At 27.3% G+C, this 17,014-nt stretch overlaps 2 protein-coding genes across 2 annotated transcripts; one reads left to right on the forward strand and one right to left on the reverse strand.

The window, feature by feature from the left end:
* Nucleotides 1–217: 217 nt before the first annotated feature.
* LOC105197296 (NPC intracellular cholesterol transporter 2 homolog a) lies at nt 218–5,624 on the reverse strand. The gene is made up of 4 exons (XM_011163594.3): nt 5,358–5,624; nt 2,043–2,156; nt 1,680–1,861; nt 218–390 (listed from the first exon to the last, which is right to left on the reverse strand). Exons 1-4 carry the CDS (start codon nt 5,440–5,442, stop codon nt 307–309), a joined length of 465 nt encoding a protein of 154 aa, XP_011161896.1. The 5' UTR covers nt 5,443–5,624; the 3' UTR covers nt 218–306.
* Nucleotides 5,625–13,527: 7,903 nt separating this feature from the next.
* Nucleotides 13,528–17,014, forward strand: LOC105197310. The gene is made up of 4 exons (XM_026136439.2): nt 13,528–13,948; nt 14,656–15,096; nt 15,396–15,659; nt 16,728–17,014. The coding sequence occupies exons 1-4, from the start codon at nt 13,551–13,553 to the stop codon at nt 16,888–16,890; spliced, it is 1,266 nt and encodes a 421-aa protein (XP_025992224.2). The 5' UTR covers nt 13,528–13,550; the 3' UTR covers nt 16,891–17,014.

The following is a 17,014-nucleotide window of genomic DNA, read 5'->3' on the forward strand; positions in this document are numbered from 1 at the left end:
AAAGTATTAAATGAAAGATGGTTTAAAATGAAAATTACACGCTATATTTCATGTATTTCTTGTTTATCAAGATTTTAAATTCTCTATTTAAAATTGTGAAAAAATTTCATATTTGAAATACAGGTATGTATATATCAATGTTCTTTTTAAATATTTTTGTTATTTTTTTATATTTTGATATGGTAATATTTTAATAAATGAATAATACATTGTTAAAATATTTTATCTAAAATGGCATGTTTATATTTATTAAAGTATAACCATTAGTATTTTTCTTACATCTAAATTATAAAAATATTTTTTGAATCATTTAACTTTGGCTGGAAATTGTAAGCATATTATTTTTTCTTTTTTCTCATTCACTAACTCCCACTGAATAGTGACGCTCACCTGAAAGATAACAATAAAAATTAAAAATTTTTTAATTCAAGATAAGTATCCTGCTCATTATTTTACATAAAAACAATTTGTTAAGGTAAACTAAGAACAAGCAACAAATTAACTATAAATTTTAAATTATACACACAGAGTTATGACTTTATTACATGTATAAAAAACATTTTTATATGTAATAAAGGTGGCTAAGTATATTTTAGTATATTTAATAAATTAAACATAAAAAAATCACAGGTTTTTAATTTAGTTAAATAAAATTTTATAAATTAGTAAAATTTATAAATTAAATTCCAAATTCCACTCAAATTATATTTACATGCATATTAATAAAATTTAACAAAAATTGAAATAAAGAAAAAAGTGGCCAATACTAGCGTAGTCTTCCTGAAACGGCATTCTCTTATTTTTCAAAAAGTAAACATTACAATGTATTAAAACTAATAAAAACATAATTTGTTTAGATAATTAATAAAATAAAAAGCGATATTTTATAAATTCATAGCTTTTTTCTAATTTGTTAAAAACAAATTCCTGAAAAGCGAAAATAAAATTTTTTCTTGCAAATTCGATAGTTTAAACAATAATAAACATATTATTAATAATATTAATCATTTTACGTGTTTGTAGATTCTTACATTGTTTCGTTTATATTTTTCTCTTTCATATTTTCCTCGCAATTTGAAATATAAAATCGTTGTAAAGCGTAAAGCAGTACATCTTTTCATGAGAACAATAACTACAAAATTTTCTGCTACAATGTTACAAATGTTTCATAAATTCTTTCACATTTTTTTTAATATCTCAAGGTAGAAAAAGTAACATACTAGACGCCACAGACCCATGTATACACTAAGGTTACAAAAAAAAAAAACGTTATATAAAGTGGGAGAATTCAATTTTAGTATTTTAATTTTAAAAATTTTGTTGTTTAATACATAAACATATATTTTATTTCTTGGTTTATTAATTTATTTTATAGTTAACTCCTTCCCTATAGGACCATTTGAATTCTGCTATTACAGCCTACTGTGTCAGTTTTGAGACCCTATTCTTTGAATTTAAAAAATTTTTTCTATTATGTTGCGAAAAAATCATACAATACGAAAGAATAATATAGAAACTATCCGTCTAATATAGGACACTTTCTAGTTTGTATCCATGTTTATATAATTTTATTTTTAGCTTTCGTTTAAGAAATATTATCCGGAAAAAAAATGGTATGCCAGTATTAATAACTATCCTCTACATTTAAAGATCAAATATGAATTTTAAATGCTGATTACCGAAGGATACTTCTTCTGCACGAATAATGAGGCCGTATAATCATACTCTTGGTCCTTATGTAAAGGACAATTAATTCCAGCGTTAGGATCCTTGCACGCATCAGACTTCTCAAATGGAAAAGGTACCGGTACGTTCATTAGTATGCCGTATACACGTATGTTGACTTGCGAGATATCGTTGTCTGCAAAAAAATGTACAAATAGTAATTACAAAATAACTATCACTTAACAATGGTACAAATATTAAGTATAACATGTATCTTAATAATATTCACAAATGATATTTTTTAATACTATTATTAGTTCAAAATCGAAATCTCATAGAATTGAATGTGCAAGTTGCGATATAATTCTTATACTTACTAGGTTTGAATTTAATAGATATAGATTCGTTAGTGCCACGCACTAAAATACATTTTTCCTTGGACGTTGGGCAGCCCGAAACCGACACTTCTGTGAATTTGCCTAATGCTGAACCTAAATGTAGTGAAAATTATATTAAATCAGATAAATCTAAATATACGTTTTTAATAAGTTTGCTAATACTTATTAAACAAATGCGTTAATTACAACAAATATATTAAAACTTAAAGAGTAATGCTTTTAATTTCGCAATTGTAGAGCAAAAATGCTAGAAAATTTAATTTTATTTATATATATTTCCATAAAAAATAATAAAAATAATGTAGTTTATTAACAAATTACAAGGTAATACGAGCACAAGCCACCACATTATAAGATTACTGCGATTTTTTTTTATATATACTCCTAATATACATTAAATTCAAAATTACGATTGTAAAAGTTTCGATGATTTTCCACGAAGTTATCTTTAATACGTCAAACGGTGTACAAATTGAACGATCCGTGCTTCAAGTCATCTCTTCCCGTTCTTGTTGTGTTATCTCAGATTAACGGCTTGTTGTGTTCGTATTACCTTGTAATTTGACTTTGAATCTTTGAAGCCAAAAGTATCGTTCATAACTCATTAAACTTTTTAATTAAATTCTTTTCTTATAATTATAACAAATAACTATATTAAGAAATCAGATTACCTATACTTAGTAACAAAATATTACACTACTAAAATTTCAAGAATTTTAATTAAAGTCCGTGATAAAATTTCTTAAATGATAAAACTTGGTGTCGATGACACCAGTGTAGTATATTTAGTACTTTGTCTTGCTTATGCATTATATTATCACTGATAACCCAACTCTTGTGTAAAATGACTTAAAAAATACAAGTCATATCATTTCTTTCTTCAGTTGACGCTGAAAATATGCGTCATACACGTCATCATCGTTTATTTTGATACTATACATACATATTGATCTGATAATGTAGACTTTCAGAATAGGAAATAAACAAAACGCAACACACGGCATTTTAATTTTAACAAAAATGATTTATTTAATAAAAAAAGATGTTGAATATTAACAAGGGAATGCCTTGCTGTCTTTTACGAAGTAGAAAATTGACTATCACTGTTATACTCTTGTTAAAAATAAAATAATGTAATGAATATGGATTCAAAGTAATAAAAAGGTGAAACAAACTAAAGGGAAATATGCATTATATTTTTAAAAATAGTAATGAGAAAAATCGTGATTACTTTGACGATAGACGTGTTGGTCTTTTAGTATCATGAAGAATTCTCCTACAGATATCTATACGTATGTATGCACACCTATATCTTTGAAACCTAAACTCGTTGAAATTAGATCTCCATACGTACACAAAATATGTTTACACATTACGATTTCCTGCTCGTTATCTGTAACAAACGCTTCTAGGCTACGAAGATAAAGAGAAAAAATTTTTTAAGTATCAGTAATTGTAAGAGGAATGTCGACATTTTGTCGTTTCTTAAAATAAATCTATCTAGTATTCCAAAGAGACAAAATATGTACACATATGTACACACATTTTGCTCCTTGCTATCTGTAAGAAAAACACTTTTAGATTATGAAGATAAAAAGAAAAAAATGTTAAAATAATTAATAAGGATGTCGACCTTGCCTTGTTTCCTTTGTTTACTTTAAGACTGATAATTTGCTTAAAAGATAAGAATGTTTAATGTATAGGAAAAAGAAGGATAAGATGAGGACGTTATATGGTTTGTTTTTCTTATTGTATTATTCACTTTTGTGGATATATAATATTGAAATATCAAATTTTCCATCTGAGATTATTTAAAGTCTATAATCAATTAAGCATTGGTTCGTGGTTTGTTAACTTAGAAAAATTAACAATTCATCATTGCCTTTTCTTCAATGTATATTTGTTTCTTTTAGGATGCCTGGATGGAACTTATTTACTTTTGTAATTTTGATAACATACTAATTTCTAAAGATTCAGCATTTTTTTAGTAATAATTATTAATTATCGGATAAAATAAGCGATATAATTAACATCAATTAATTGTTGTTCATACAGCATTACATACCTAACCAAATTTTTCAAAAACATCTCAGAAATATTTCAAATAAAAAATAACATTTTCAGAAAAATTTTGAAATATGTTTCAATATTTCAATATTTCACAGATATTTCTGAGATAACAAAATATCTATAATTCTTATACTTGAAACATTGCAGAAATAATAAAAGGTTACTAAACAAATTTTTAATCTCTAAAATATTAAAAAATTACTGAAATTTTTCTGAAATATTGTTGATTGTAATCTTCTAAACATGATAAATGTAAACATTATTTCTAAAGTACTTTAAATTTAAAGTTACTTATAAGTATTATTAAAGTTACAAGTACTAAAAGGTTACAATAAAAATTATATATAAAGCACATTCAGTTTTTATTCTGTTTTTGTTTATTTGGAATCTGATTAATATAGTAACAGTAAAAATAATTTCTGAAATTTCTGATATTTAATAAAAAGAATACTGAACACATATAAAATATCATTTTATTACATACGTTATGCAGTCTTTTTATCTCTTACTTCTATTACATAAATTTACACTGACTTACATAATTATTTCAATTTTAGAAAGTTTTCACTCGGTCACTCGGCAAAAGTGACAAAACAAATTTTCTGCTTGAATTTAATATATCCAAATTGTAATATATCGAAATTAAAATTTGTTCAATTTTAAAAAGCATAATTTAAAAATTTATTGCGTATAATACATTTCACAAACAATTTTATTGTAACATTTCATATCACAAGAATATAGAAACATTTCTGTTGTAACATTATCATATATAACATTTTTCATTCTTTTAGAATTCTTTCAGAAATGTTGCACATGACATGTGAAAAGTTGAAACCTTTATGACAATCACTAATCAGTGCTGTATGAATTAAACTTTATATAAATTTGTTATAATAGTTCCAATCATCCGATTAATTAATATTTTAGACAAATAAACGTATGATAGACAATTTGTTGAAATGCAGAATTCCTTCAGCATCGCAATTATTTTTATTAACACAACGTATTATATATTACGCCGTACATCTTTTATTGTGGCGCAGATTTATTGTAAATAATTTTATTATTAACATATACATTATATGTTTCATCCGACACAGATTTATTGTCAAATGATTTTCTTCCCAGATTAATTAAATTTAAAATGCACGCCTAGACAACACGCGTGTCTAAATGATGACCACAAAATTTCTTTTTGGCATAAGTTGTTTGAACACTCACCGCAATCCGTAAACGTGAAGGCGAAACAGGATGCGAAACATAGCACGCAGAAAAGCGAGAACGCGACAATCGTCACTTGACTCATGTTGCTCTCACTTGTATGGCTTCTACACAACTAATGACGGCGACTTGCAGTGCAGCGCCTGTCTTAACAGCCTGCAGTGGCCTACAGTTATCTCAAAACAAACCACGTCCCCCAGTAGCAACTGACAAAAGAGCGCTTATAATGCATTCTGCCGAGATACCGATCGAGTCGGAAGTTCACAACGTTTCAACACGTTTCAGTACTTATACTCGCACATTTATCTGTTTCTTTATTGTCTTTTTTTCTCTTATATTTATCTTTTTCTTTCTTTATCTTTTTTGCGTTTTCTTTCATCGTCAAGGACTTTTTATTTTCAGGTAAAATAATGAAAAAGTTTATATCGCCATACAGCACCGATTGTTTTTAGAGCTGCGTGAAATTGCCCCCAATATTTCACACAAAACTGTATTTTTCTTTAATATAATACAAGAAATGTACGTTTTTTTTTCATCATCTATAAAAAAATGGTCCATTATTAACAAACACGTACCGGAACTCAAATTAAAACCTTTAAGTGACACGCGATGGTCCAGTAGAGTAGATGCGGTCAAACCATCGCGATATCATATTTGCAAAATTTTTGATGCATTGATAGAAATATACGAAAATAATTCTGAGTTAGACTTCACTACAACACATAAAGCGCATTCATTAGCTTTGAATATTCAAAACTATAAATTTATTTGTTCAACAATAATTTGGTTTGATATTCTAAATAAAATCAATTTTTTAAGTAAAATGATGCAAAATCCCACAAAAAATGTTAAATTGTGCATAGGATTACTTAAAAATTTAATAGATTTCTTTAAAAAGTATCGCTCACATGCAAATTTTAATAAAATATTAGAAGAAACAAACAAAATAGCTATAGATCTTAATATAGAACCATTTTTCCCCCAATCCGAACTATTCGCTCAAGAAGGAAACCAAAACAATTTGATTATGAACAGCAGGATGAAGTTGATCCAAAGAATAATTTTAAAGTAGAATTTTTTAATAGAATTCTGGATCAAACATTATCTTCTTTAAATAATAGATTCGAAGAATTAAGCACATTTGACAATGTTTTTTGATTTGTAACTACTAATTTGTTTAATTACTCAAAAGATGAATTAATGAAATAGTAAAGATTTACATCATAAACTTAAAGATAATTCTCAAGATGAGGCAGACATTGACGGGATTGATTTATTTAACGAACTCAATTTTAATTCTAAAAACAAGAATAAATTAGAAAAAATGGATAATAAAGTATTAAATAATATTATAATAAAAATTAAATACCCTATAACAAAATAATTTTAACAATTGTTTTTAGAATTCAACGCAAATAATACGAAAATTCATATTTCATACACACTATCTCACAATTAATTTTCTTTCCTTTATTATTAATATAATAATATTACATTATAATTTAAACATTATTAATTTAAGTCTCCTATACACATAATGCTTATCACGTGACGAAAGTTAACACAGTAGCCAATTAATGTGTCATTTGTTTAGTAAAAAAGGTAAAAGAATAATTGACTATTGTATCAACTTTTCTTGCACCACAAATTGCATCCTTTATGCAAAAGACATAAAATTCTTATCTAAGCTGCGTTCCACTGTTCACTACAAATATTGAAAATTTATAGAATATATAATGAAAACTAAATATTTTCAATATTTACGGTAAATAATAATAGAAGACTGTAATCCCAATTATATTTATTATGATGTCAAATAGAAAATAACATATTAAAATTTCTTATACATAACTTCTAAATAAATGAATTTAAATAAAACAAACTAATAAAATCACTTTTAAAAGGTTTATAAAAATGAACCAAAACTATCGTTAATTTCCTCTTGACAGTCAAAATAGAGAATAAAAATAATTTTAGTTTATTTTTAAATATAATTATTTTAAAATAATATTTTGTTTTATCTTAATTCTTTTTATTGGTAAACAGTCTGCTAGAAATTTCAACGTGTTATTTTTTAATTATGACATCACAATTTAATATTTCTACTACGATGACTATTAAGATGTCTTAAAGAGATCCTAAAGTGAAACAAATTACCAACATTTTTTTATTTAAAAATATTTTTATCTAGCACGTTAATATATTAACATTAAGTTAATATATTAATATTAACTATAATAAATAATTAAAATATATTAATTAAAATAAATTATTTTCTTAGTGATTTACGGTTTCATGAAAACAGCTTTCAATGCTCTATCAAATAAATACAGAACTTATGTGGGTTAATCACTGACGGAATTTATCAATTAGAAGTACAAATTAGAAATTATGATTCAGTAGATAATATTAATTTTGAAACAAGTCAAAAAATGGAAGTAAAACGATGATACTGTGCTGTAACCATGCGTGCTCTCTCCTTTCCCGCGTACAAAACGTACAGTACTGTGAGAGAGAATCAAAAGAGATTAAGTAATTTGCTAGAAAGTATATTACGGATTATAGATTGTTATAAAAAACAGAAATTATTTTTTATGGATAAAGAGAAAAAGTTATTTTTCGCTTGTAGTCAAGTGACTAGTACCTCGCTTTTTAAAAGCATAAGAAATAATATATAATATTAAGCGTAAATTGTAAGGAGACGTTTTATCTCTTTACAACTTATATGAAGCTAGCGAAACCAAATCAGCAGAATCAAATAAAACTTAGTGGAATATTTAGTACTCATTTTGTACTAATTTGTATCATAAAAAATAATGTTGTACCCTATGCCGTTTTGAAGAAATTTGTGATCTTGCTAGATTCATATGAAGCCAGCAGAACCAAAAAAAAATTTAGAAAATAAAAATAAAGTTGATATAATTAGTACTGATTTTGTACTACTGCAGATAAATTAATAATATAAGTTTAATTAATATAATCAGCTTTAAAACAATTTACACCTCTATATTCTAGACCAACTTCAAGAATAAAGTACTTTTTTCCCTCAGCAGAATCTAACGACATTATTTTTACTCGATGCGTAATAATTTGTACTACCAAAATGTGCAATTTAAGAATTTGTACCCTTAATTTGCACATTTTGATAGTACAAATTATCAAGCATCGAGCAAAAATAGTGTCGTTTGATTCTGCTAAGAGAACACCAGACATTTAAGATATCACTACTGAAAATTGTCCTACCACAATTAAATCACATTTGTCGTAATTTTTGCCGCGCTCCGCTACGCTCTTTCAATTCACTTTATAAGGTTAAGATGGTGCGATCGCCAGTTGCTGTCGTCTAAGTTAAAAGTTGGCCAACTCTCGTTTGACAACCGTGATGCTCTCTTGCCACCGGAAATAGCGCTAGTTGCCATTTTTTGCAACTGGCGACGGAGCGTTTTCAACTCGTTGTAGAACAGCCTTTAGACGTTACCGAACATTTATGCGAAAAAACCATCGACATACAGAATGGACTGCTGATGACTGTGGTGGGGGTAGAAAGACACATAGAGTGAGAGGCAGACAATACGAAGAACGTTCGTTCTCTGTCTACTAAGTCTGATTGGTTGCTGGGGCCCCAACAACTAATCAGATTTAGTAGACAGAGAACGAACGTTTTTCGTATTGTCTGCTTCTCACTCTATGTGTCTTTCTACCCCCATCACGGTCATCAGATGTCCATTCTGTATGTCGATGGAAAAAACGCAAAACGTCGTATAAGGCAACGTTACATAACGTTAGCAAGATATGACTCTCAAGTATCACTTGTGTTTTTTTCATTTGCGATTAATATTATATCGATATATTAGTTGCATACAATCGTGTTCCATAAATATATATATGCTATTATCGTACACTGTCGCATGTGATTCAGCGTACATCTTATAAGAATGTGTGTAAAGATGGCATATCATTTGGTGGAAACTCACTAAACATTGACAGTTCTGGGTTTATTTTCAATAGTTCTACAGTTCCTGATAGATAAAACAAATAGTTCTGGCCTTTAAAGGGAAAAAAACGCATAGGACAAAGTGAGACGCCATGTTCACGCTGCGTCTCAGTTTGTCCTGTGTAATTTTTCAGACCCAATTCTTGTAGCATTTTAAAAGATCTATAGTTCTAGATGAGTTGTAGAAAGAGTTCTAGCGTTTATAGGAATAAATCGGTAAAACGGTGTCGCTGATTCCTTGATTTGTTACGCAAGACGATCAATAATTTCACGAGCTTGAGCTGTTGTTTATGCATTTGATTATCGGGCACCGGGTCTTATTGTTATCATTTAATCGATATACAGAGTGTTTATTAATAATTTTTTACACCTTTTGCTTTTAAGTAATCTTAAATAAAGTATCAAACCAAATCAGGAAAATAATAAAAAGATTAATTTATCATTTTCCCCTTCCATTCTTTAAATCTGTATATAAAATGCACCCGCATGTTTGCACGGTGTTATAGTCTATCGCAAGCTAATGCTTGTATTGTGTAGTGACACTTGTCCACAACCTTTAAAGGCACGGCAATAACAAATTTGAATATTGTGAAGGTAAGTACTTTAAATTTAAAGTAACTTCAAAAAAATTACTGAAAACGTTTTGAAATATAACGTTTGTAATTTTATCAATATAATTAATACTATGTAAATAATATATTGGAAATATTTTAAATTTATAAGTTATAAATTTTTGTATAATTCGCGTTGAATTCTAAAAACAATTGTTAAAATTACTTTGTTACAGTGTATTTAGACATTACAAAGGGCATAAGTTATTAGTTTTCATGACGTTTTTATAAAAGCTAAATATCAGCAGATAGCTGAGATTTATTTTATAGATATATATATAATTTTGAAAAATATGTTGGATATTAATTTTTTTTAATTTTAATCTAGCTTGTGAAAGTCTGCAATGTAGCTTTTAAATAACGTAATTGAATTTAATATGTAACGTAATGTGTATAAATTCAGTATATAAAGTTATGTAAGGGAAATAAATGTGAGCTATTTGTATTACAAATGTTGCAAGCTTTGTGAGTTTCTTTTGTATAAAGCTTACTAGCAGCAACAGTTATAAAATATTTATTACTTAGGATGTAATTTATAAAAATTTAATGACATTGAATAATAAGTCGAAGAAGAAGAGGAGTAGTAATCCACAAAAATAAATGTAAAAGATTATTTTGTTTAAAAAATGAAATACATATATTGTTATAAAATAATGTATTTTTAGGTTTCTATGGGTTATATTATAAGATAATACTATATTTTGTTCTTAATTATAAAATTTTACAAAAACAACCATTAATTGATATGTTTTAGATAAAGATATCCATCCGACATGTTAAGTAAATTAATTGGGACTTTAGTTACCGTTTTATACGTTTTGTACATTCTTTACAAGTATGTGCGCTTTAACTTATAGACAAAAGGGAAAACTTCTGATAAAAAACCCGTTGCACCTGTAAATGATTTAATATCTCTTTTGAAAGGAAATTTATCAATCAATGAGTATCTTTATAATAATAAAAAATCTCTATTACGTAGTCAATGACGTTAGACAATAACTACAATCTTTTATTGACCTCTTGTTATCTATATTAGTTTTATTTTTCTTATCTATGATTAGTTTTACGATAGAGTAAAGTCACCATGTAGCTATTAAAATGTTTCTCATAATTATATAAATTGAAGAATATATTTCAATTATTTCAGTTAATTTAAATTAACATTTCTTGAAAATTGGTTGAAGTCTAGCTAAAATCCATAAATTTTTTGTATAAAGATGTATAAAAATCACTAAAGATTATGCATACATGAAATTTTTTACATTAATTACTCTTACATTTTATGAGTATACAAAATATACATCAATTTTTATCAGATCGATGATTTAATAGTTATCGCTATATTATTACATCTTTAATAGAGGAGAAAAGGATATTATTGCCATTGTTGACAATATGGCTATCCCTATTATCTCAGCTTATCAAGTGACGTATTCTAATAATTGCTTATGGAGTTATTCGTTTAGTAGCTCACCTTTTTTTAGTGATGCTAATATGCCCATACATAATAACTGACAATTGTTATAAGGCATTTTTACTTTTGAGCACTTCTAAACTTTTTCAAGGTATATTTTTAAACTTTAATTACACATATTTCTTCGTTATTCTTAAACTCGAGGGTATTATTACACGAACGTATATACGCTCGAATATTTTTTTTATATTTAACTGTTTATTTGGCTGTACATATTTCGAGTTATACAAAGTTAAGCGATAACATGGAATTTTGTTAAGATGATTTTTTTAAGCAAAATTTTTATATCGAAATATTTCTTCGATAAATCGATTGTCATTGTAAAAAGCACTGTGCAGAAACATCAGAGCGAGGGAGTAACCACTAGCTAAAATGTTATCCCATCGATTACATGATTTCATTTGATTTCATACGATTTCATCTGATTACAAATGATTTCATACGATTTCATCTGATTGCAAATGATTTCATCTGATTACACATGATTTTATTTGATTTCAAATAACATGTTAAAATGATTATTAATCACAAATACGAAATTCTTTAAGATCTATTATATTAGTAAAACATCACAATTATTTTTAATTTTGTTTAAAATTAATATTTTAACTATAAGAAATTCTAGCTATTTTAGTGCAATTTTAGCTTATGGAAAGTTAGTATTATTGAAAATTGTTATTCTCTGTTGCAAGCCACATACATAATAAACAAATGACAATGGCTATAACAATTGATATACAAATGGGCCTTATTTATTAATACATTATTTATAAAAAAGTATATTTATTCCAAAAAATTGATATACATATTTGTTTTTTTCTGTAGTTAGAAAGTTGAATAACATTATAATATGTTGTAATAAACCATAAAATAATGTATACTTATTAAATTTACAACATATTTTTATAAAAACGACTGATTTACCACTTTGTTACAAGCTTTCGTTGCACTGAATAAACATGTTGCCAGCGGTATTAATTTCCTATTTAGTCTTTATCTACTTCCTATGACATATCTTTTAAGCATATATTTCAAACATAAAGTGAGTTTTTAAATGATAAATTTAAAAGTGGGCCTTATTCGGCTCAAGTACCTTAGTATTTGGAACATTGTCAATAATTGAACATTTATTCTATAGATGATTTTCTTTTTCTTTTTTTGGTTTTGAACTCGGAGTACTGGATATACGGCCGTCTGTAAATACTGAACGTCCTCTGCACTCTGAGCCTTTTATGCTCTTTCGTTGCTCTTGCAAGGCTTTTCTTATTTCCATTTGCAGCTTCAGCTCTTTGATATGTCTTAATTGTGTGTATGCGTTACGCTCAGTCTGTCCTTTGCGTAACAGGTAGGAACTTGGTATCGTCGTCCACACGAAACGGGCCGTCATTTTTCGGTAGGCTTTCCGTCGCCGCTATCTCCTGATATTTCTCTGACTCTACAAATCCATTTACATCACAGATTATCAAGTTTCTATCTCGATCGCATTATCTCGAGCGATACAACGATTAAGATGTATTTAAACAATCAGCGTTTAATGATACATGATATATTTTAAGCATTTAGATATGTTCCCGACTAATTTGAAATCATTCTTAATGGAAATTAGATTTCTTAGATTTACAACTTTAGAATTAGACAATACAAACGTTCTTGACGAGTTTTTTGAAAATCGCACAGGAATATGTTTCTGAGTGCAAATATTAAGTATCTCATATCTCATTAAATATCTCAAATGAGTTATTTACTAAATAAATATTATAAACAGTAGAATGTAATGTAATTAAAAAAAAAAACGCAGCAGTATAGATATTAAAATCATTTCTGTCAAACATTTTTTTAAATGATCAGTTAAGATCGCAAATTGGTTTAATAGCTTTATCAAAAGAGACGTAAAGTCTAAAAATGTTATTAGAAACGCGCAAGACATCCTTTTAAAACACGTATTTTGGCGCAATGTACAACCGTGCACCGTGTTCACAACTATCCAGTACAGACAATAATAAATTAATTTTAAAATTAAATATAATTTATTATTCTCAAACAAAATCACGTTTCTATTTTTGAATTTGGGATATTTTTTTCAGTGTATAAATACTGCTGAAAATTGTGAAAAGATGTCGAAAAATTCAAGCGAATATAGATACGTGATGATGTTTAAGAGCGTAGTCGATCAAGAGCTACTTCCAAATGACTTCGATGTTTGGACTATAAAGGAGCAATGTATATGGATAAACAAAAACATCCCGACATTTTTTCCGAATACACCGAAGTCGGCGCTGCATTTAATGCCAGCCTTCTGTCGTCTAACAAATTGCAAACGGTCACTCGTGGAAACACCCGAATGGTTGGATATAGATAAATATCGCAAAGGGCAGAAATTTGTGCGTGAAAATTATACCTCAATTATGATTGGCACAGTATTGGGCACTTTACTGCTGTATACCTTCGAGGAGGATCTAAATCCATTGATCATAACAAAGCGCAGTATTACGCCGTATTTAGCGCTCAAAAGGTACTTTTTCATCTAACACTTTATGATTAAATCTTAATGATATCTTGATACTTAAATTTGTACAGAAAACGAAATTGCTTGATCCACAAAACCAATATATGTTAATACTGCCTCCGTAGAAAGGATTTTTAACAACAATACTAAAAGTATTCTTAATCTTATTGCAACTTTTTGGAATATAAAGATAAAGAGCTGTAATATTAAGCGATAATATTAAGAGCTATAATTCTTTTTCATCGAATTAAATAAGATTGATTTGTATCTTGAGACAAGAGTAACACATTAAAATTTTAACATTTGTAATCTTACATTTAGTATAAAAATGTGCTTAATGTTATAACAATGATTAACCACAGTTCGAGACCTTAATCATAGAAAATTGTGCGTACAAGCGCTCTCTCATAAGAAAGATTCGCATAAGATTAATTGTAATTAACGCGGAAAGCTCGTCAGTCTTTCCTTATACGTGTAATGTGTTCTTATAGACGTTTTTTAATATTTTGTTTGGTATACGAAATATATATATAATATATTGAAAAAAGGCAAAAGTGTCTTTACATTTGAAGATTGGTTTTGCTTCTTTGAACCGTTTTTTAGTCACAATTGAAAATTTCTAAATTCATACATTACCCCCTCTACATTCACGCCAAATTTTATTAAAATGAGAAGTTTAAAGCAATAAATAATCTGAAAATATATTTTTCAAGGTATTTCTCAAATCTGCAACGATTCTCTAGCTGGTATAGCGGAGAACCTTGGATTGAAGGAACGCAAGCCTATAGAGACATGCAATATACATGTAAAATGCATTTCTTGGTACAAGCAAAATTATCTAAACTGGATGACAATCAATTTGAGAGCGAAGCCGAAATTGTGAAGCCGTGGTGTCCAGATCACGAATTACTTTTAAAAGATTTCGCCGCGGTGTGCCCATTTAATCCACAATCTTCTTATCAAATGATTAATAAGACACCGTACAAGTTGAAGAACTTAAATAATGCAAATATGGCACTTACACAATGCTTTTTCTTAAGTGTAGTTTTGCTTTGGCCGCAAAATATTGGAATACATAATGCAACCAATGAAGAAATCGAGGCCTTTTGCCATATGTGGAGATGTTACGGATATTTTCTCGGAATAGAGGATGAGTACGTATTTAGCGCTAATAAAAATTATAGTATTTTATAGATTTAGGTCTTTCTAAAACTTATATTTATGTAATCTTAATGGTCTAATAATACGTAGCATGTATGCGCTGTGCGCCGTTTAAATTTCATGAGTTTAACTTCTTCTTTATGTGTTTACTGTACACAAGTATTAATTACATATCTATTTATTGAGACACTCATATTTGTTTTGCTCTTGATTAACCTATTAACAACTTAATATTTTGTTTGTATAAATAAAACGTGAGACTTTATATTTTATATTTATGTAATTTCTTCAGGTACAACATCTGCCGTGGCAATCTCGAGGAAATAAAGGACCGTACTCGAGATTTATATGAATTGATGTCGAGTAATTTTAATAATATTACACCAAAATGGGAACACATGACGAGATGTTTCATCGAATCATTAAATTATTATCCTTTGCTCTATATGCCTTACAAGATGGTGGTAGTATTCACTATGGATGCGATAAATATAAGCATGCCGCATTTGTATGCGTCAATGAGTTACGCAGAATGGATTACTTATAAAATCTCCAGGTGAGCATATAAGAAAAAGTTGCCGAATGCATTATATTTAATTTTTAACTTAATTAGATAACATTTAACTATTTTTCGTTATATTTTCTACTAAGTATTAATTTGTATGCAAATAAATATTGATTCAGATTTATTACAATAATGTTGAACTTTTTATTACAAACAAATTAATTTGTTATAAGCCTTTCATGTACAGCAACATTGTTTTAACGTTGCCTTATTGAATATTGCATGTTTGCAATATTGCATTGCAATAATTTTAAAGAATAACGTTTTACCAAGATTGTTGTAATGTTGTAGTAATATTGCAACATTTCTCAAGTTTTTTGCGGTGTTGCAATCTTAAAATAATTCTTCAATATTACTGCAATTTTTCTGTATTGTAACTTAATTAGATATTACCAATATACTGTAATAGGTATTAAGATTTAAGTAATTGATCGGATCTTCTAAATTGTATCATCTTTGAAAGACTTGAATTTATTAATTAAAATAATTAAAAATACAAAGAATTATTTATTAGAAAGAACCAAATGTTTAATAATAAATAAATAAGGATAATAAGATAACATCAAAATAAAACTGATTAAAATTTTTGTTGCACTTAATATATTTTTATTTATATCAATTATTCTTATTATTACTCATTAAAAATAATAATAAGTGAGCACTTACAAACTCTTTATAATTCGGACATAGGTCTGTTAGCCGAGCAAATAAGAATAGAATATTACTTAAACGAATTTATGTAATATTCCAAGTAATATATACAATATTTTTATAATATTCTATCTTTTTTGCTTGTCTAATTGACCTTTATTCTAGTTAATAATTTATTATTACTTTTATATTTATGACATCACTCTTCCGTTCAATTTAAGAGCTGTGTTTTCAAGACCAAAAATATTGGCGGAAATTCGAATCAGAAAATGTATATAAAATCACATAAGAAATATTATTTAAGACCTAAGATCTTGTTATAACAGTCGTCGGTTTTTCTTACTTTTAATTATATATTACACAAATCGTGGTCTTATCACAATTATTATATTATTTTGATTGTTTCAGATTCTTTTTTAGATATGCTTTTAAATTCTCAATCATTCGATCAATTATCAACAAAGTGATAAATAAAATATTTGACAAAGTGATGAATTTCAATCCAGAGAAGAAAGCAGAACTTCAGGAAAAATCAAAGCAACAGTTATTAAAATTTTCTATGAAGCACTAATAGCGAAGCGCACTTGTAGAAAAGATAGATACAGGGTAATGAAATATTATAATATCTTATATAATTCGAGTTAAATTCTAAATATTATATATTATAAAGAAAATATATATTAAGAGTATGATAT

The sequence above is a fragment of the Solenopsis invicta genome, chromosome 10 (genome assembly GCF_016802725.1).
Source record: "Solenopsis invicta isolate M01_SB chromosome 10, UNIL_Sinv_3.0, whole genome shotgun sequence".
Classification (NCBI taxonomy): Eukaryota; Metazoa; Arthropoda; class Insecta; order Hymenoptera; family Formicidae; genus Solenopsis; species Solenopsis invicta.

Bases quoted from the DNA above. Each gene is read 5' to 3' on its own strand.
- LOC105197310 (XM_026136439.2), top strand. From the start codon at position 13,551: ATGTCGAAAAATTCAAGCGAATATAGATACGTGATGATGTTTAAGAGC. The intron at 13,949-14,655 runs GTACTTTTTCAT...ATATTTTTCAAG, and splicing joins CCGTATTTAGCGCTCAAAAG to GTATTTCTCAAATCTGCAAC. The intron at 15,097-15,395 runs GTACGTATTTAG...TAATTTCTTCAG, and splicing joins TTTCTCGGAATAGAGGATGA to GTACAACATCTGCCGTGGCA.
- LOC105197296 (XM_011163594.3), bottom strand. From the start codon at position 5,442: ATGAGTCAAGTGACGATTGTCGCGTTCTCGCTTTTCTGCGTGCTATGT. The intron at 2,157-5,357 runs GTGAGTGTTCAA...CACTACATTTAG, and splicing joins CTTCACGTTTACGGATTGCG to GTTCAGCATTAGGCAAATTC. The intron at 391-1,679 runs GTAATCAGCATT...GTTATCTTTCAG, and splicing joins TGCAGAAGAAGTATCCTTCG to GTGAGCGTCACTATTCAGTG.